This window comes from Cnephaeus nilssonii (assembly GCF_951640355.1).
Source record: "Cnephaeus nilssonii genome assembly, chromosome: 8".
NCBI lineage: Eukaryota > Metazoa > Chordata > Mammalia > Chiroptera > Vespertilionidae > Cnephaeus > Cnephaeus nilssonii.
Window position 1 is genome coordinate 100,565,658 of NC_137079.1, and position 20,345 is coordinate 100,586,002.

Below are 20,345 nucleotides of genomic sequence, written 5' to 3' on the forward strand. Positions count from 1 at the left end.
AAAAGCTAAAGGAGTTCATCACCACCAAAACAGGATTACATGAAATGCTGAAGGGTATTCTTTAAGAAGAGGAAGAAGAAGAAAAAGGTAAAGATAAAAATTATGAACAACAAAAAGACATCAAATACATACCTACCAACAAGTGAATCTAAAAATCAAGTGAATAAAAAATCTGAAGAACAGAATGAACTGGTGAATATAATGGAATCAGGAACATAGAAAGGGAGTGGACTGACAATTCTCAGGGGGAAGGGGGTGTGAGGGGTGCGGGAAGAGTTTGGACAAAAGTCTTACACCTATGGATGAAGACAGTGGCGGGGGTAAGGGCATGGGTTGGGGTGGGGAATCAGGTGGAGGGGAGCTATGGGGGGAAGAAAAGAGGAACACCTGTAATAATCTGAACAATAAAGATTTATTATAAAATAAAAATTAAAAAAAAAAGAAAGCATGTCTCTCTATGATGTTAAAAAGCTTCATAAACTATTTGCAGCATACAAATCAGACTGCTCAGGAGACAGTTGTGTGGCAAATGGTGCAGAGCTGAAAAGCTTGCTTTGATTTTAATTCACCAAAGTCTGGCTCCTGTTTTGGCAGCAAACCTTGCTGCTATAAAAAAAAAAAATACATCAATACTCTCTCTAATGAAGGTCAGTGCAGTGGAACACATGGCAAGAAAGGAGCTGTTCTCCCAGGAAAGAAGGTCCCTGAATTCTCCCTTCCCCTTTATGTCCCTTTCCTTCCTTCTCTTGGAATATAATTTGAGCCTCTATTTAATGACATTTACACTGACAGCCATATCCTTAGGAAAAAAGACTTAAAATGCCCACTGGTTATAAAGAAAGAAAAAGGAACCATACCTTGTGTAAACTGAGTGACACTGTGGTTGCCTTTGCCCAAGTTGAGGAGATATCCGTGTCGAGGGACCTCTGTAACAATAAACCTGAGAGAAAAACACAGGCTGTCTCTGTCCTCAACTTTTAATATTTTGTTTGTGATCATGAATCCCAAGTGGCCAGTGGCCAGAGTGCGAAGTGTAGAAGCTCCTTTGTTCACTGCAATTTGGGGGACACTATTGTCCACAGCTAAGACCTGGATCGTCATCACTTGTGGTCTTCTTGTTTCAAATGCTGTATCAGGAAAAACATAGAACTCTGTATGGGAGCCATCAGTTATCGTGAAGGAGAAGCTGTCTTCACTTGTCTCAGTGCCATCATGCCTATAGCTGACTAAGTTTTCATTTAAGTCTTGCTTGGTAAAAACCATGGCAGGCCTGGTATTGTTAAGTAGGAGTTGACCATGAACAGGCATCTGGGTGACAGTGAATTTTAAGAGTTTATCAGGAGTATCTCTATCTTCAACATTGAGTTCAAAGGGAGTAATCAGCTTGTTTTCACCTTCACTGACAATCAGATTATGGATGGTGACAACTGGCTTTTTGTTGTCCACATCACTAATGGAGATACGGAATGTCCGGAAGACAGGGTTACGTCCATCAGTGACTTGAAACTCAAAACTGTCCATCTTCACCTCATCATCAGCTGTGTGTATGTAGTAGATTTTGTTTCCAGCCAGTTGAAGCTGAGTGAAAGATGTGATGGACACTCCAGGTTGATCTGTGCATTCTAAGAGACCTCTCAGGGGAGCCTTGGTGATGGTAAACACTAAGTTTTCATCAGGACTGTTCAAATCACTAGTGCTTAAGAGGTCTGTTGTGAGGATGACTTTACCACCTTCTTTCAAGGATACGCCCTTACTTATCACATCAGGGAAGACAATGTCAATGCTCCCAATAGATACATAAAAGTAGCAATCAATGAGGGTATTTGTTCCATCAGTCACATCAAATTTAATTAGGTCCCGAATGCTCTCTTGCCCAGAATGGACATATTGAATTAAGTTCCTGTCCACTTCATCCTGGGTAAAATTCATGCCCAGTGTGATATTTTCAAAGGCATGCATAGGTTTTTGTCTCTGTAATAATCCATGTTCTGGCCCATAACGAATTATAAAAACCAACGATTTGTCTTCAGAATCTAAATCAGTTGCCATTAATATTTTATTGTTCATAATTTTGGTTTCCCCAATTTCTATTTCTAATCCATTATTAATGGCCATTCTGGGGGTCTCATCATCAACAGGGATAACCATAATGAGAACCATCTTTTCCACAGAGTGCTTACCATCTGTTAGTTTAATCACAAAACTATCTTCCTGGGTCTCAGAGTCATCATGCTCATAAATAATGCTGGAACTCTCTATGATCTGGTCTAAGGTAAAGCTTTTGACCAAAACTGTGCTGTTTATCAGCTGGCTCACGATGCGACCATGAGTAGGAAATTGGGTAAGAGTGAAAGTTAAGTCATCCCGGGGAATGTCAGCATCAGCAGCATTGAGGATGGGCGTATCAATCACCAGACTCATGCCTTCCATCACCATAAATTCCCTCATAAATATTTCTGGCTGTTCATCGTTGGTGGGAATGATTACAATGGAGAAAAAATGTCTCTCTGAAAAGTTAATGCCATCAGAACAACGGAATATAAATCTATCTTCCACCGGTTCCACGCCTTTGTGTATGCTCTGGACATAGTTAATATGATTATGCTTGAGATCTTTCAGTGAGAAGGCAGTTATGGCAATCCCTGCTCTTGATTTTTCAGAGCCTGGTGCTGGAGAAATATTTTCGACATAACCTGAGGTAGGCTGAGTAACTATAGTGCACAAGATGTCATCATTTAGGGAATCAATATCTTCAGCACTTATATGCATTGAGGTTATGACACTTTTATCACCTTCCATTACTATAAACTGTTCACCTATAGAAATTTCTGGGGCCTGGCTGTCAATAGGAAGGATGGTCACCCACACAGTAACTCTTTGGATAGTATTGCCACTTATTCTCCATTTTTGAGACATAGCTGACAGACTCAGGTTAAAAGAGTCCTCTTTGGGCAACAGGCCTATCTCACCACTGGTATGGGCATAGACAACAGAACCCTCCAGGATGTCCCTTTGGGTAAACTGCTCTGCTGGAACTCCATTGACCAGGATTTCTCCATATAAGGGCGGATCTTCCAAGAGGAAAGTCAACACCAAATCATCAGTGTCTTCATCGGTCCCCTTGATAACACTGGCAGTGATTTCAGTAGCCCCATTCTCTAAAACATCTAGATAGGACCCCAGAGTGCCAGCAGGAAGGCTCAGCATGGGCACCTCATCATCCACTGGCTGGACATTCACTCTGAGAGTGATGGGCACCACATGGTGTCTGTCACTGACCTCCAAGGAGAAGTTATCAGTAAGGGAGTCATCCCCCCTATGGTCATAGGAAACCTGACCCTGTTTTATGTCCTCCAGATGGAAAACCCCACCTACAGGTAGTATCTGTCCAGACACCCTTATGTGACCATGTTTGGGCGCCTGTGTTAGAGTAAGAGAGATGTGGGCTACATCCGTGTCTGTATCACTCACATGCAACTCAGACTCACTCAGGATGTGGTGTCCTTTCTCCTGAGTAGTAAAGCCAGTGTTGAGGATCTCAGGAGGCTGGTTGTCCTCTGGCTGCAAGTAAAGGGTGAAGATGCCCGAAGCTACATTCCCAGCTCGGTCCTCCACCTGGAACTGGAACTGGGCCACTCGGGCAGCCACTCCCAGTTCTTGATCTGGAGGTCTGTAAGCAATTTTATGGTGATTGATCTGGGCTTGGGTAAAATGGGTCACCACAATAGAAGGGTTGTCAGTCAGGACCAAGGTTCCTAATGGGGCTGGCGAGTGGTTTTCATCTGTGTCCACTGGAGGCTGAGTCACCGTGTAATGTAGTTCTCGGTCATCTGTGTCCAGGTCAGTGTACTGCAGCCACTTCTTCCTCAGCGGTGTGAGCGTGGATTCTTGCACCACCATACGAAGGGGACAGCCACTGCCCAGCTCTGGAGGGACGCGATCCACAGGATGAATGCGGATCACAAACTTCTGTAGCCCAGATTGGTTAGGGGGGTCATGGTTATCCTGAACTCGAAATGTGAACTGATCCATCACTGGTCCAGGATTATGGGGCCCGGAGTGCATATAGAACAGCCTCCCTTTCATTATGTCCTGCTGCTGCCACTTGGTCACTATTTTCTCATAAAATGTTCCTTGTTTCTTCCAAGGACTCCCAATCAGCTGTTCCACCTCTTGTGGAGGATGAGGTTGGCGGATAATCAGATGGCCTATAGCGGGGGGAGACTCCAGCACAAAAAGCAGCAGAGAGTCATCTGAGTCCATGTCAGTTGCACTGAGAGCAGAGGGTTGTATGGGCATTGTTTCCCCTTCTGCCAGTGTCAGTCCTGTGTTGGCACTGAGGACTGGTGGCTGGTCATCCACAGGTACCAAGGTGATGGGGAATAAGAACTGCACCTGGTGCCGGTGTCCGCCATCTACCATTCGAAGCACCAGGTTGTCACTCAGTGAGCCATCTTTGTCATCATGATGGTAGACCACCTGACCGGCTGTTAGCTGAGCTACTGTAAAGGCCTTCGTGACAGAGGTGCCACTGGAGCCAGCCAGAAGGATGAGGTGACCATGTTGGAGCCCAGCCACCACCTCTAGCTGCACTGCCTCTAGGTCATCTTCATCGCTGATGACCAAGTTTTGTGGTCCTCTGCCGGTAGGGCCGGTGAGGGGCCGAGACTGGCCCTCGTAGAGAATGAGACCAGTGTTGCGGGTAACCACCGGAGCCAGTGTATTCATGGGCTTCACCACCACCATGAAGGCAAAGGGATCTGAGGCTGCTCCTTCTGGGTCTACTACCTCCAGCTCAAACTCAAAGGGACGCTCCTGGTCAGAGTCTTCAGAGGGTGGCTGGTAGGCGATCTTCAGGAGGCGCAGATCTCTCTGAGTAAAGGAGGAGAGCGGCAGGTTGCGATCATCAGTGCTTACCAGGTAGCCCTGGCCAGGCTGGAATGGGGAGGTGAGGTTGAAGATCAACAAGTCAGGGGTAGATTCAGCATCCTCAGCTGCCAACATGTCTGGGGTCAGGGCCGTCAGTACAAACTGGTCCACCTCCATCATCATCATGGCCACAAAACTGGGCTTGGGAGCAGTGTTCTCAACCCCTCCTCGAATTCTCACCAGCACCTGGAAGTGCTCGCGTTTCAAAGCAGGGCTGCCCACAGGAGCGCCTCGCCTGTGCAGCTCCACCACCATGGGCACCCAGTCTCTGTTTGGGGAGTGACTGGAGGCGGTGTGGCGGTAGCACACTCCTAGCTCCTGGAAAGCTTTGCAGTCCATCAGGAGAGGCTCCTGCGTGTCCCCCTCGCTGGCTAGTCCTGGAACCTTCGGGTAGTGTAGGAGCTCCCCATAGCGAGGCAGCGTGCCCACGCCGGACAGGATGCCCACACGACACTCCTCTGCCTCGGACTGGTAGGTGAACTCCAAGCTCTGCCCGTCCAGAGCATTGCTAGTCCCCAGCAGCTCCTCCACGACCAGAGGCAAGTTTCGAGTCACAACTTCCAGCTGAGTAAAGACCACAACCACCTCCAGCACCAAGGGAAGCACGGCAGTCCCTCCCGGGGCGTCGTAGCGCAGCTGCAGCGGAATGCGATCTCGCGAGGGGCTGCGCGCACCCAGGTGAGAGTAGCTCACCTCCCGGGGGCCGAAGTCGCAGGGGAAGCGCTTGGGATTCAGGCGGCCGGGCCGCTGGGCCAGAGCGTCGTTGTCTAGTACGGTCACCGCACAATGGTCCCCCGGCTGCACCTGCAGCACCAGGTCCTGCAGCGGGTCCAGCCAGACCTCACGGCCAAAAGGCACCCGGAGCCCACGGTTCGCCATTACTATAGCCTCCTCGGCGGGGACCCCTGAAACCCCCGGGAGATCCGAGAGCAGCAACGCCCGGCCGGGGGCGTCGGGCTGTGCTGGAACGCAGCTTACCGGTGGCAGGAGAAGCAGCAGCAGCAGCAGCCGCCGGGTCCGAGGCGGAGGCCGAGGCATTGGCTGAAAAGTGGTGGCGCTGGCTACCCGGCGTGCGCGGGAGGCTGTCCTGGGGGTCCCGGGTGAGTGCATGGTCCAGGTGTGGGTGCTCGGACAGGTTCAGTCCGAGCGCGCGGTCTCTGGGCGGGGAGCTACAGACCCCTTCGGACAGTGCCGGGACTCCGCGCTGCGGGCGCGTCCTGCTGGCGGCCGGGGCTGGGCGAGGAGGCTGAGAGAATTGCGGGGCGCTCCGGCCTGGAACTGCAGCCGGGGAGGTAAGCCCTCCAAGCCTCTCGCGGCTCGGTCGCGGGAACCAAGTCTCTCCACTCCTCCTCCCCCGTCCCAGGACCTAGCTTGAGCTTTAAGGGAAATCCCTCCCCTTGCACCCCCTCATTCCAGTCCTTCTTGTAGGCCAATCCTAGGTCCCGGAGGAGGCCCAGGGTTTAGGGTTGGATAGTGATTTCTGCCAATCAGTTCCTAGGGACGGAGGCGGGCAAAGCGCAGGGAGGGGAGGAGAGAGAAGATCCAACAAGTTGTCTTGCAAGTGAAGGACCTGGAGCTGCCTGCCCAGCCCTCCTCGCTCTCCAATAGGGCAGGCAGCTGAGCCCAACTCTGGCGGCTACCCTTTGGGCTAGATTCACTTCTTCAAGCACCTGCGATCCAGGATTACCCACGCTCGCTCCCATCCCCCAAATTAAATGGAATCCCGCGCAGGGATGGTTATTTCTCACGGAAACTTGCAAACCCGTGAGAAAAGTTATAGCAATGCGCTTGAATTTGAATAGAAACCCAGGATGGCTTGCAGTTTGGGGGTGGAGGGTGGGGTGGGGGTGGGGATCTGAAGCATATTTGCAAAAGGACAGCTGAAACTAAAAGCCAATGCTAGAATTAGTTGAGCTCCCCCCGCCCCAGTCCTCCCCTCCCCCCTCCCACACTACTGTCTCCTCATAAACTAAAATAAACATAGTCCTTAGGTTGGTGAGTTTTTAATATGTCTCTCCTTTGCAAACAAAGTTCACAGAGTAAAAGTAAAAAAGGACATTTAGAATGCGTGTGTAACACAGTTTGATCTGAATCGGGAGACTAGAACTAACGTGTAAATTTTAGGGAATGTAGCCCCAAGCTCTTCCGAAGCCATAGCTATAGTAGCTGACATTAGAGAGGTTCCAGCTGTCCTCACAGCAATTAGACCAAGTGCAAACTAAACCCACTTGTCAGCCTCACGTTTCTTTGCCTGCCAAGGGAACTGATAAATATCCCAAGGGTAAAGTAAAATAGGTTAGCTCTCATTCAATTAGCCAGTTTTGAAATCAGAGCTTGAGCTCTAACTGCCCCCTTGTGTTTGTCTGGTTTTAGAAGGGTGTAGATTCACTTACTGGGAGGTTTTCTAACTACCCTCCACTTGCCCATCCCCCACGCCCCAAATCCTCACAATGAAAACCCAACCATTTTCAGATCAGTTCCTAGAGCAGTCTTGCTTATACTAACCAAAATGTTTCATTTTGGATAATGTTCTTTTCTTTCCAATAATAGTAATCAGATTATTAATTGGAATATAGAATTGGAATAATGGTCATTCTGCCCTTTTCTTGCTTAAAGATATTTTAGACTGGGAAAGAAAGCAGTATAAGAAACTGTTATGCCCTTTTAAATTTCAGTCTAAGTTGAACATATAGGGTGCATACGTGGGCATATTTCAGTAAGAAGCATTTATCTTTTTAACCCCTTTGTTACTTTAGCCTGAGTTCCTCCAATCTGGGATTTTGATCACCTCCAGACACATTGAGTGCTATTTTCCAGGCCACAGCACAATCTTTGTACGTAAGTATTGCTGGAAGGTGTCAGATTCTGCTCCAGGAAGCCCACTGGGCAGTGTGTGTCCCGAGGGTCAAGAGATGGAAAGTTCTGAAATCTTTGAGAGAGAGAGAGAGAGAGAGAGAGAGAGAGAGAGAGGAAGAGAGGGAGAGATCAAAAAAGAAGCACTCATCCAAACAAATAACATTTAGCTCATTAAATCAATAGTTTATTCTCTATATTTTATACTTTTGGGGAGCTATTAACTTCCCTTACAATTGATGAATACATTTCAAAATTTAGTACAAAATGAACATTTAGGAACATAGAAAGTTTGTGGCCAGTATTTTCAACATACAAGAAAATCCCCATCTAACTGTTCACCAATTTTCAATTTGCTTTGGCATTATTATTTTTTTCTTATGCTTCTTTATTATTGCATACAGAATTCAAATTTCAGTGACAAGGAAAAGTCTATTATTTCCTTTTCACCAATAAGACAAATAGGAAGATGCTAAGTGAAATAGAACATCAATCTCACATATGGTTCTTTATATATTATTAGGGGCCCCGTGCACGAAATTCGTGCACTGGGGGTCGGGGGTCCCTCAGCCCAACCTGCCCCCTCTCACATACTGGGAGCCCTCAGGGGATGTCCTACTGACGGCTTAGGCCCGAGCCCCACAGGGAGCGTACCTAAGCTGCAGTCTGGCCTCCCTTTGTGGGAGGCAACTGGGCTGGTCAGGGGAAGGCACCAGCCCCATCACCCCGCTGCTGCAGCCACTGTCAGTCACCGCAGCTACCAAGGTGTTTTCATCAACATGGACTCCAGTCCCTTCACCAAGAAAAAATGACAACTTTCTTTAGGCATTTTCAAGACGTGTCTTTCATAGGATATGCATTTCTTTCTTTATTTTTTATCCTCACCTGAGGGTATGTTTCCATTGACTTTTAGAGAATGTGGAAGAGAAAGGGAAAGACAGAGAGAAACACTTTGATTGGTTGCCTCCTGCATGAGCCCTGATCTGGGCCCCGGCCAGGGAGGAGCCTGCAACCTAGGTACATGCCTTTGATCAGAGTCAAACCCAGACCCTGCTGTCAGCAGGCTGAGGCATTATCCACTGAGTCAAACCGGCTAGGGCAGGATATGACATTTCTTAGCCTTCCAGCAGTGGACCTTCACTTTTTTCTCCAGAAGTGTGGTGGAAAAGCCCTAGATCACCTTTTTGGATTCTTATTACCCAAGTTACTAAGAATATTTCCATTGGCATACAGGGAGCTTAGCCAATGAATGGCCAGAAAAGGTATTTCCTCTATAGTTCACACCAATCGAGGGCTGGGCCCTGCCCAAGCCTAAAGCCTCAGGCCTAAGCTTTAGGCCTGGGCAGGCTCCTCCAGCTCCCTCTGATCACTGGCTCAGCCCCTGCCCAGGCCTGCCCAGGCCGAAAGCCTCTTGGGCAGGAGCAGACCCCCAGTTCCCTACAATCAATCACAGAGGTCCGCTCCTGCCCAGGCCGAAAGCAGACGCCCAGCTCCCTGCCCAGGTGATCAATCGCAGGGGGTCCGCTCGTGCACCAGGCCAAAGAAACCCCCAGCTCCCTGCAATCGATGGCAGGGGGTCCACTCATGCACCAGGCCAAAAGCTGCTGCTGCGGGCTTTTGGCCTGGAGACGGAGCAGACACCCAGCTCCCCGCCTCCGATTGGCAGGGGTCAGCTCTGGGTGCCTATATATGCAAATTACCCGCCATCTTGGTCGGGTTTATTTGCATACATGCTCTGATTGGATGGTGGGCGTGGGTTGGATGGTGGGCGGGGCTTAGGTGTAGCAAAGGTACGGTCAATTTGCATATTACTGTTTTATTAGGTAGGATATTTCAAATTCTAGTTATGTGTTTTGATTGAAAAATGTCAAATGAAAATAAAAGTGGCCCTTATTTAGACCTTGTAACTCTGGGTATGTTCTGACCAGAAGCAGGCAAACAGACTGACCCCTAATGCTTCCCAAGTGGCTCCAGGGTTTTCTTTTAAAGTCTAAATCTGTTTCACTTTCAAGGAGTGACAAATAAGATTAGCATTTGAAGTAGGGTAGTATGTCTTAAGGGCAGAGTTTAGTATTTTGTTTCGTGGTAAAAAGAATTTATTTATTTATTTATTTGTTTATTTAAATTACTTTATTGATTAAGGTATCACATATTTGTCCTCAACCCCCCATTCCCATCCCAAACCCCTCCCACGCATGCCCCCACCCCCCTGTTGTCCATGATCACTGGTTAGGCTCATGTGCAAATTTATTTTTAAGGAATTAATAGACTACATTTTTTTTTAAAACTTGAATTAGCCTGCCTTGATTGAGGTGATAGAGTGAACTTTAGGACTTATTATTGAGGGGGTGGGGGGTGGAGTAAATGTTTTAGTTCTTTTTTTAATTAACATAGAAGGTAACTCATACTGTTACTTACTTAAATATATGTTGCATTATGATTATTGATAAAATATCAAAATATTAAATTCTCCTCTAAAGGAAATATTATTGATGATGATGAGCTTTCTTTTGGATAAATACACCAGTGTTAAAAGTTTCTATACTTAAATTAGCAAAGAAATATTATTTTACAGACAACAGTCTCAAAATCATAAGAGGTAAAATAAATTGACAAACTTGTAATTTTTAAAAAGGTCTCAGCTTAAATCTTCAGTTTTTACTTTCTTAAGCCTATTAACACTTCGTGAATAAACTCTGGGCAAAATATCCTTTCAAATGAATTCTTTAATTTGTTTAGCATGTGATAAACTTACCAAAATGTCTCCTTAAATCAACTTAAAGCAAAACTTTTAACTTAAAGTTTAAACTTGAATGATTTGTGACCTAAGGTTTTGCACCAGAAATTTTGTTTCCTAAAATAAAAGAAGAATGCAATTAATTTAAGATGCAGGCGAGATATTCAGTCAGAAACTGGATGGCAGGTCTGGGACTCTACAGTCAGACTGGAACTAAGATACATCTGGTTAAATTTTGAATGTTACAGTGTCATTACAGAATTTCACTTTTCTTTCTTCTCTTTTTTTAAATTTCTTTATTGATTAAGGTGTTACATATGTGTCCTTATTCTCCCATTACCGCCCCCCCATTCCCCTCACTCATGCCCTCACCCCCATGTTGTCTGTGTCCATTGGTTAGGCTTATATGCATGCATACAACTCCTTTGGTTCATCTCTCCCTGTGACCCCCACCCTCGCCTAACTTCCCTCTGAGGTTTGATGGTCTGATCGATGTTTCTCTGTCTCTGAATCTGTTTTTGTTCATCAGTTTATGTTGTTAATTATATTGCATAATTGAGTAAGATCATGTGATATTTATCTTCCTGTGACTGGCTTATTTCACTTAGCATAATGCTCTCCAGTTCCATCCAGGCTGTTGCAAATAGCAAGAACTCCTTCTTTTTTACCGCAGCATAGTATTCCATTGTGTAGATGTACCACAGTTTTTCAATCCACTCATCTGCTGATGGGCACTTAGGCTGTTTCCACATCTTAGCTATTGTAAATTGTGATGCTATGAACATAGGGGTGCATATATCCTTTCTAATTGATGTTTCTAGTTTCTTGGGATATATTCCTAGAAGCGGGATCATTGGGTCAAATGGGAGTTCCATTTTTGGTTTTTTGAGGAAACTCCATAATGTTCTCCACAGTGGATGCACCAGTCTGCATTCCCACCAGCAGTGCACGAGGGTCCCTTTTTCTCCGCATCCTCGCCAGCACTTGTCATTTGTTGATGATAGCCATTCTGACAGGTGTGACATGGTACCTTATTGTCATTTTGATTTGCATCTCTTGGATGATTAGTGACTTGAGCATGTTTTCATATGCCTTTTGGCCTTTCTTCTGTCTTCTTTTGAAAAGTATCTATTTAGGTCCATTGCCCATTTTTTGATTGGGTTGTTTATCTTCCTTTTGTTAAGTTGTATGAGTTCCCTGTAAATGTTGGAGATTAAACCCTTATCAGTGATAACATTGGCAAATATGTTCACCCATGCAGTGAGCTTTCTTATTGTTTTGTTGATAGTTTCTTTTGCTGTAAAAAAGCTTTTTATTTTGATGTAGTCCCATTTGTTTATTTTATCTTTAGTTTCCATTGCCCTAGGAGCCGTATCAGTGAAGAAATTGATGCGGCATGTGTCTGAGATTTCTCTGCCTGTGGATTCCTCTAGTATTTTTATGGTTTCCCGTCTTATGTTTCAGTCCTGTATCCACTTTTAGTTTATTTTTGTGTATGGTGTAAGTTGATGGTCTAGTTTCATTTTTTTGCATGGATCAGTTCAATTTTCCCAACACCATTTATTGAAGAGACTGTCTTGACTCCATTGTATGTTCATGCCTCCTTTGTCGAACATTAATTGAGCATAGTGGCTTGGGTCGATTTCTGGGTTCTCTATTCTATTCCATTGATCTATATGTCTGTTCTTTTGCCTGTACCAGGCTGTTTTGAGAAAAGTGGCTTTGTAATACAGCTTGATATCTGGTATGGAGATCCCACCTACTTTGTTCTTCTTTCTCAGGATTGCTGCAGCTACTCGGGTCTTTTTTTATTCCGATGAATTTTTGGAAAGTTCATTCTAGGTCTGTGAAATATGCTGTTGGAATTTTGATGGGGAGTGCATTGAAACTATGGATTGCTTTGGGTAGTATGGACATTTTATTGTTGCTGATTCTACCAATCCATGAAAACGGTATGTTCTTCCATCTGTTTATGTCTTCCTCTGTCTCTTTTTTCAGTGTCCTGTAGTTTTCTGCGTATAGGTCTTTTACCTCCTTAGTTAAGTTTATTCCTAGGTATCTTAATTTTTTTGGTGCGATAGTAAATGGTATTGCTTCTTTAGTCTCTCTTTCTGTAAATTCATTATTGGTGTATAGAAATGCCATAGATTTGTTGGCGTTAATTTTGTATCCTGCTATATTGCTGTATTCAATTATTAAGTCTAATAATTTTTTTATGAAGTCTTTAGTGTTTCCTATGTACAGTATCATGTCATCTCCAAATAAGAATAGTTTTACTTCTTCTTTTCCAATTTGGATGCCTCTTATTTCTTCTTCTTGCCTGATCGCAATGACTAGTACTTCCAGCACTATGTTGAATAGGAGTGGTGAGAGTGGGATCCCTGTCTTGTTCCTGTTCTTAGGGGAAATGGTTTTAGTTTTTGCCCATTGAGTATGATGTTAGCTGTGGGTTTATCACATATAGCTTTTATTCTGTTGAGGTATGATCCTCCTGTTCACACCTTGCTGAGAGTTTTTATCAAGAAAAGGTGTTGGATTTTGTCAAATGCTTTTTCTGCATCAATTGATATGACTATGTGATTTTTACCTCTCAATTTGTTTATGTGATGTATCATGTTTATTGATTTGCGGATATTGTACCATCCTTGCATTCCTGGGATAAATCCTACTTGGTCATGGTGTATGATCTTTCTGATGTACTGCTGGAGCCGATTTGCTAGAATTTTGTTGGGGATTTTGGCATCTATGTTCATGAGGGATATTGGCCTGTAATTCTCTTTTATTGTGTTGTCTTTATCTGGTTTTGGTATTAGGGTGATGCTGGCTTCATAGAATGAGCTTGGAAGTGTTCCTTCCACTTGAATTTTTTGGAATAGTCTTAGGAGGATAGGTTTTAGTTCTTCCTTGAATGTTTGGTAAAACTCTCCTGTGAAGCCATCTGGCCCCGGGCTTTGGTTTGCTGGAAGCTTTTTGATGACTGCTTCAATTTCTTCCATAGTTATCAGCCTATTGAGATTTTTAGTATATTCCTGATTGGGTTTTGGAAGGTTGTATTTTTCTAGGAATATGTCCATTTCCTCCAGGTTTTCTAGTGTGTTAGAATAGAGTTGTTCATAGTATTTTTTTAACAATCCTTTGTATTTCTGTGGGGTCTGTTATTATTTCGCCTCTTTCATTTCTGAATTTGTTTATTTTGGTCCTTTCTCTTTGCTTCTCAGTTAGCCTGGCTAGAGGTTCATCAATCTTGTTATCCTTTCAAAGAACCAGATTTTGGTTTCATTGATCTTTTGTATTTTTTTTGGGGGGGGGGGGTGGGGGTCTCTATGTAATTTATTTCTGCTCTGATCTTTATTATCTCCTTCCTTCTGCTCACTCTGGGCTTTTTTTGTTGCTCTCTTTCTAATTCTTTGAGTTGTAGTGTTCGATGATTTGCTACCTTTTTTTCTTGTTTATGAGGTAGGCCTGTAGCACTATCAACTTCCCTCTCAGGACTGCTTTCATTGTGTCCCATAGATTTTGGATTGTTGTGTTTTTATTGTCATTAGTTTCCAGGATGTTTTAAATTTCTTCTTTGATCTCTTTGGTAACTCAATCACTGTTTAATAGAATGCTATTCAATTTCCAAGCATTTGAATTTTGGGGCTGTTTTTATTGTGGTTTATTTCTAATATTACACCATTGTGGTCTGAGAAAATGCTTGATATCATTTCAAACTTCTTGAATTTGGGGAGACTTTGCTTGTGACCCAATATGTGGTCTGTTTTTTAAAATGTCTCATGTGCACTTTAGAAAAAATGTATATTCTGTGGCTTTGGTGTGAAATGTTCTAAATATGTCAATTAAGTACATCTGATCTAGTGAGTCATTTAGGATTGCTGGTTCTTTGGTGATTTTTTGTCTAGAGTAATTATCCAGTGATGTCAGTGGTGTATTAAAGTCTGCTACTATGATTGTATTGTTGTCGATCTCTCCCTTGATTTCTTCCAGGAGTTTTGTTATGTATTTGGGTGCTCCTGCATTGGGTGCATATATGTTTATCCTCTTGTTGTATCAATCCCTTTAGTATTATGAAATGGCCTTTTGTATCTCTTGTTTTGGCCTTCACTTTGAGGTCTATTTTGTCAGATATAAGTATTGCTACCCCAGCTTTTTTTTTTTTTTTTCATTTCCATTTGCCTGAAAGATATTTTTCCATCCCTTCACTTTCTCTCGGTGTGAGTCCCTTGTTCTGAAGTGGGTCTCTTGTAGACAGCATATATATGGGTTATGTCTTTTTATCAATTCACTCACTCGATGTCTTTTGATTGGAGCATTTAGTCCGTTTACATTTAAAGTTATTATTGAAAGTTATTGTTTGTAGCCACTTTTATTTTTTGTGGCTATGTTCTTTCTTACCTTTTTATTTATTCTTTTTACACCGGTCCCTTTAGCATTTCTTGCATTGCTGGTTTGGTAGTGATAAACTCCCTTAGCCTTTTTTTGTCTGTGAAGCTCCTTATTTCCCCTTCAATTTTGAATGATAGCCGTGCTGGATTGAGTATTCTTGGATTCAGTCCCTTGCTTTGCATCACTTTGTAAATTTCCTTTCTTTTCTGGCCTGATGCATTTCTGTTGAGCAATCATTTGATAATCTAATGGGAGATCCCTTGCATGTAACTTTCTGTCTCTCTCTTGTAGCCTTTAAGATTCTCTCTTTGTCCTGAACATTTGCCATTGTAATTATGATGTGTCTTGGTGTGGGTCTTTTCGGGTCCATCTTGTTTGGGACTCTGTGCTTGTGTGACTTTTTTCTTTCCCACATCAGGGAAGTTTTCTGACATTATTTCTTCAAATAGATTTTCTAACCCTTGTTCCTCTTCCTGTTGTTCTGGCACCCCTATTATTTGTATGTTGCTTTGTTTCATGTTGTCCTATAGCTCCCTTAGGCTCTCCTCCTGTATTTTAATTTTTTTCTCCAGTTGCAGTTCAGTTTGGGTGTGTTTTGCTTTCCTGTCTTTTCATTTGCTAATTCAGTCCTCCACTTCTCCTAGTCTACTGTTGAAACTTTCCATGGTGTTTTTTATTGCAGCTATATCACTATTCATTTCTTCTTGGTTCTTACATAAGTTATTTTTTTTTCATCCATTTCTTCTTGATTCTTACATAAGTTGTTGATTTTTTCCTCCATCCGGTTTATGAACTGTATGACCCTTATTCTGAATTCTTTTTATGGCATATTGCTTGCCTCTGTTTCACTTAGCTGCTTTTCTGGTGATTACTCCTTTTCTTTCCTTTGGGAGTTTCTTTGTCTACCCATTATTCATCTCACTGACTTATCTAGATGTCGAGTTGTGCAGGGGCTGCTCCTTGGGTGGCAGTGGCTTCTTGAGCTGCGGTTGCTCCTCAGGCGATCCCTGAAATGGCTGCTCCTCAGTTGGCAGTGGCTCTTCTGGTGGGTACTGTTCACAGCAGTGGTGTCTCCTCTGGCTAGTGGGGGAGGATGCTCGCACAGCTACTGTTCCTTGGACAGGGGTGGGCTGCTCACGTGGCTGCTGCTCCTTGGATCAGGGCTGGCTTCACACTTCTGCTGTTCCTTGCATGGGGCAGGTTGCTTCTGAGTCTGCCTCTTCTTGGACAGGGGCAGGTTGCTTGCCGGGCTGGTGCTCCTCGTACAGGTGCAGGCTCCTCACGTAGCTGCTGCTCCTCGGATGGGGGACGGGCTGCTTGCATGGCTGCTGCTCCTCAGGTGGGAGTGAGCTGCACGTGCGGCTGCTGCTCCTCAGACCAGTGTGGGCTGTGCAAAACTGCTGCTCCTCAGACATGGGGGGTCTGCTTGTGTGGCTGCTGCTCCTCGGTCTGGAGTGGGCTGCTTGGGCATCTTCTCTTCCTCAAATAGGGGTGGGCTGCTCACGGTGCTGCAGTTCCTTGTACAGGGGCAGGCTGCTCACACAGCTGCTGCTCCTTGGACAGGGGATGGGCTGCTTGCATGGCTGCTGCTCCTCATGTGGGAGTGAGCTGCACGTGTGGCTGCTGCTCCTCAGATGGGGACGGGTCGCTCACCCAGCTGCTGCTCGTCAGACAGGTACAGGCTGCATGTGGCTACTACTCCTCAGACCAGTGCGGGCTTCACAGGGCTGCTGCTCTTTGGACATGGGCGGTCTGCTCATGTAGCTACTGTTCCTCGTACGGGGGCGGGCTGCTCACACAGCTGCTGCTTCTTGGATGGGGGCAGGCTGCTCATATGGCCGCTGCTCCTTAGACTGGGGCAGGTTGCTCGCGCAACTGCTGCTCCTTGGACAGGTGTAGGGTGCGGGATGCATGCAGCTGCTGCTCCTTGGATGGGGCAGGCTGCTTGCGTCATTGCTACTCCTCGGACAGGGGAGTGGGCCACTTATACAACTGATGCTCCTTGGACGGGGCAGGCCACATGAGGCTGCTGCTCTTAGGCTGGGGCGGGCTGCTCATGGGGCTGCTGCTCCTTGGACAGGCACAGTCTGCTCATGTGTCTGCTGCTTGCGTGGTTGTAGTACCCTGGGCTAAAGCCTTGGGCCGGTCAGAGGGGAGCATGCTTCAGAACTCAAAGGAGTCTGCACCCAGGGTGGCTGGAGACTCATTGACCGTGGGACCACAGCCAAGGTAGCAGGTCCCTGTCAGGGTTGGCTTTATAGTCCCAGGTGTTCTCTGAGTGCACCCTGGGTGGAGGTGAGGCTGGGCTCCAAGTTACAGCAGCTCTCCCCTTCAAAAATGCTAGGCCTCTGAGGACAAGCTGGCCTCCCAGTACTATTTGCAATGGTAGCAGAAGCTGCCTAGTTAGGCAAGCCCAGTTAGCCTGGCCCCGAAGGTCCTGCAAGATCTAACTGCCTCACACACACACACACACACACACACACCACATGATCACACACTCCTCTTTTGCTCCCTCCCTCACTCATGCTTTCTCCCTCACTGCCACCTTCTTCCTGCCTCTGTAGTTGCATCTGGGGTATTATTGACACATTCGTGGATGGAATTTCCTCTCCAGATGTCTGGTTAATGTGGCTCGCTTTCTAGCTCCCGGCCAGACAGGATAAAATTCACCTTGACAAGACACAACACAAAGGAAACAAAGCATGAATATACTCACAAAATCAATAACCCCACTATAAGTAAACACCTGAGCAAAGAGAATTAGGGGAGAGAAAAGAGAGCACAAGTGATATCAAAGAGAGAGAAAAAGATAAGAGAGAAAAGAAAAAGGAAGAAAAGGGGATATATATATATATATCCCCTTTTCTTCCTTTTCCATATATATATGGAAAACACCACAGAACAAATAGATAAACCAAAAAAATACAAACACAAAACACCCACAAAGAGGGTGGAGGCAGAATCTGTAGAGGCTGAGCTTATATACAGAAAATAAGGTTAAGAATTGGATGAATATGGGAGGTCCTTAGTTCAGTATAGAGGAAGTAGAAAGGGGATGGGTGGATAAGAAGAAAGAGAATGAGAAGAAAATAATAATAAATTTACAAAAAATTGATTTAAAAATGGTATAAAAATAACAAAAATAAAATAAAATAGAGTGATGGAAAAGTAATGTGAAAAGAAATAGAAAATAAAGCAACAAATAAAAACAGGGAAACAAAGAAAAAAAAGAAGAAAAAAAAGAGATAAAATAATAATAAAATCAAATAAATGGAAAAGTGAAGTGTCATTCCTTTGGCTGGCTTAAGATCCCAGTCTTCTGTACTGTCTTTAGGCCAGTCCCTTTAGACTCTCGGGGACTATTTAGATTTTTTTCTTTTTTAATCCTTTGTACCATTCAGGGTGGAATCTGGGTGTGGCTGTATTGGTTGCCTGGAAACTGGAGGGAGGGGCTATCTCTTCAGGACAAAATGGTTGCCTATCCTTTAGGACAAAATGGCTGCCCAGTCATGCCCTGGGCTCAGATATGACTCAGCGCCAGACTCGCTGCCACTTCTTCTGGAACCCTTCCTCTCCCCAGATTCCAAGAGTCCATGCCTTCTCCTTCACCTCAGCCACGAGTAAGTGTCTGTATTCGAAAGGTCCTATGAACTAGGTTCAGTGAAGAAAGGCTCAGGCCACAGAGAGGAGAAAGACTGGGCCTCTGTGTGCTCCACTCTGCCGGTGCTGTGTGGTCTGGATAGCCCTTCAGGCTGCACCCTCTAGGCTCAGCCTTTTATGACTGTGGACGCAGTTCTAGAATCCCCTGAGGTACAGCAGTGCTGTGGCCCTTCTTTCCACAGTCAGCTGTTGTGCCTGTTCCCAGGGACATGGCTTGGTGCTGTGCGGGTTCCCTCTGACCCTCTGGGCTCAGAGGTCTGGCAGTCTCTCCTGCCCAGATCCTTAATTTTACCTTTTTCCAGGGATCCTCTGCCCTTCCTGGCTTCAAACTGTCTCACCCGCTGAGTCTCCTTCATCAATTCAGGTTGGATGTTATTAGTTTCAGAAATTCATTCTATGTGCTCCGGGACAAGGCTCAGGACATGCCTATAAATCAATTACTGCTTTTAAAAAAATATATGGAACAACATTTGCATTCATTGATATGGACAGTTTATATCAACATCATTAAAAAATATTTTTAACCAAAAGAAAATTAAAAACCTAGCAATATAAAATAAAATTAAATTCTCTATGAGGATAGGAGCATTTTCAAGATGAATCAATTATTGGGTGATACACATAGCACCACAGACACCTAGATTTTACAGACCAAGTTATGTTTAGATGGGCATCTATTATGGGGAAGAAGAGAAGACACTGGATTAAGAGCCAGTTGTTTTGAAGCTGACTTCCCACTTGCCAGCTTAAAGCTACAAACCCTGTCTGTGTCTCTAAAATTATGATTGGAAAACAGTAGAAAAGATGAAAATATTGCCTCAACCACCCTCATGAAGTTATTGAAAAGATAAAATGTGTACACACACACCCTGTATAATAAAGAGGTGATATGCAAATTGACCCTCATGCCCTCGCACAAGATGGCCACCCCCATGTGGTCAACGATGGCCTCCACAAGATGGCAAGCAGGGGAGGGTAGTTGTTGGTGATTAGGCCAGCAGGGGAGGGCATTTAGGGTGACCAGGCTGGCAGGGGAGGGCAGTTGGGGGGAGGAGACCAGGCCTGCAGGGGAGGACAGTTGGAGGTGACCAGGCGTGCACGGGAGGGCAGTTGGGGGGGGGGGTGACCAGGCCTGCAGGGAGGGCAGTTGGGGGCAATCAGGCTAGCAGGGGAGCAGTTAGGTGTCGATCAGGCTGGCAGGGGAGTGGTTAAGGGCCAATCAGCCTGGCAGGTAGGTGAGCGGTTGGAAGCCAGAAGTCGTGGATTGTGAGAGGGATGTCCGACTGCCGGTTTAAACTGGCAGTCGGACATCCCCTGAGAGGTCCCAGATTGGAGAGGGTGCAGGCTGGGCTGGGGGACAACACACCCCCCCCAGTGCATGAATTTCATGCACCTGGCCTCTTGTGTGTGTGTGTGTGTGTGTGTGTGTGTGTGTGTGTGTATACACACATATATACACATACATATATCCTTTTTTTTATAGTACCAATCTCCCTCAATAGTAATACCCCTTAAAACTATGCACTCATCTCTCTCTTTCTGAATCATCTACATATGCTATTTCAGCTTTCTCACCAGATTTATAAACCTTCTCTAGGTTTACTTTTACCATACAAGTTATCTTGACCATTATTCCCCTCACTCTTTACAATCAGTCATTAAGTTGGAGAGAATCTGTCTCCACAACTATCCTCTGTTTCCATTGCTATCATCATCCTAGTTCAGTTCACCATTATTTTTTTCATTTAGATTTCTTCAAATCCTAGCCCCATTATGCTTG

The 20,345-nt window shown here is 45.0% G+C and overlaps 1 protein-coding gene across 2 annotated transcripts in view; it reads right to left on the reverse strand.

The window, feature by feature from the left end:
- FREM2 (FRAS1 related extracellular matrix 2) overlaps window positions 1-6,387 on the reverse strand; it is a 337,043-nt gene extending 330,656 nt beyond the window's left edge. The window contains exons 1-2 of one of the 2 annotated variants that reach the window (XM_079779003.1): window positions 5,908-6,387; window positions 858-4,872 (exon numbers count right to left, since the gene is read on the reverse strand). In XM_079779003.1, coding sequence (XP_079635129.1) covers window positions 858-4,872; window positions 5,908-6,039 — 4,147 coding nt within the window. In that variant the 5' untranslated portion in view covers window positions 6,040-6,387. Of the gene's footprint in view, window positions 1-857 lie in introns of both variants that reach the window. The other variant, XM_079779002.1, reaches the window with a different exon arrangement.
- Between the last annotated feature and the right edge of the window lie 13,958 nt (window positions 6,388-20,345).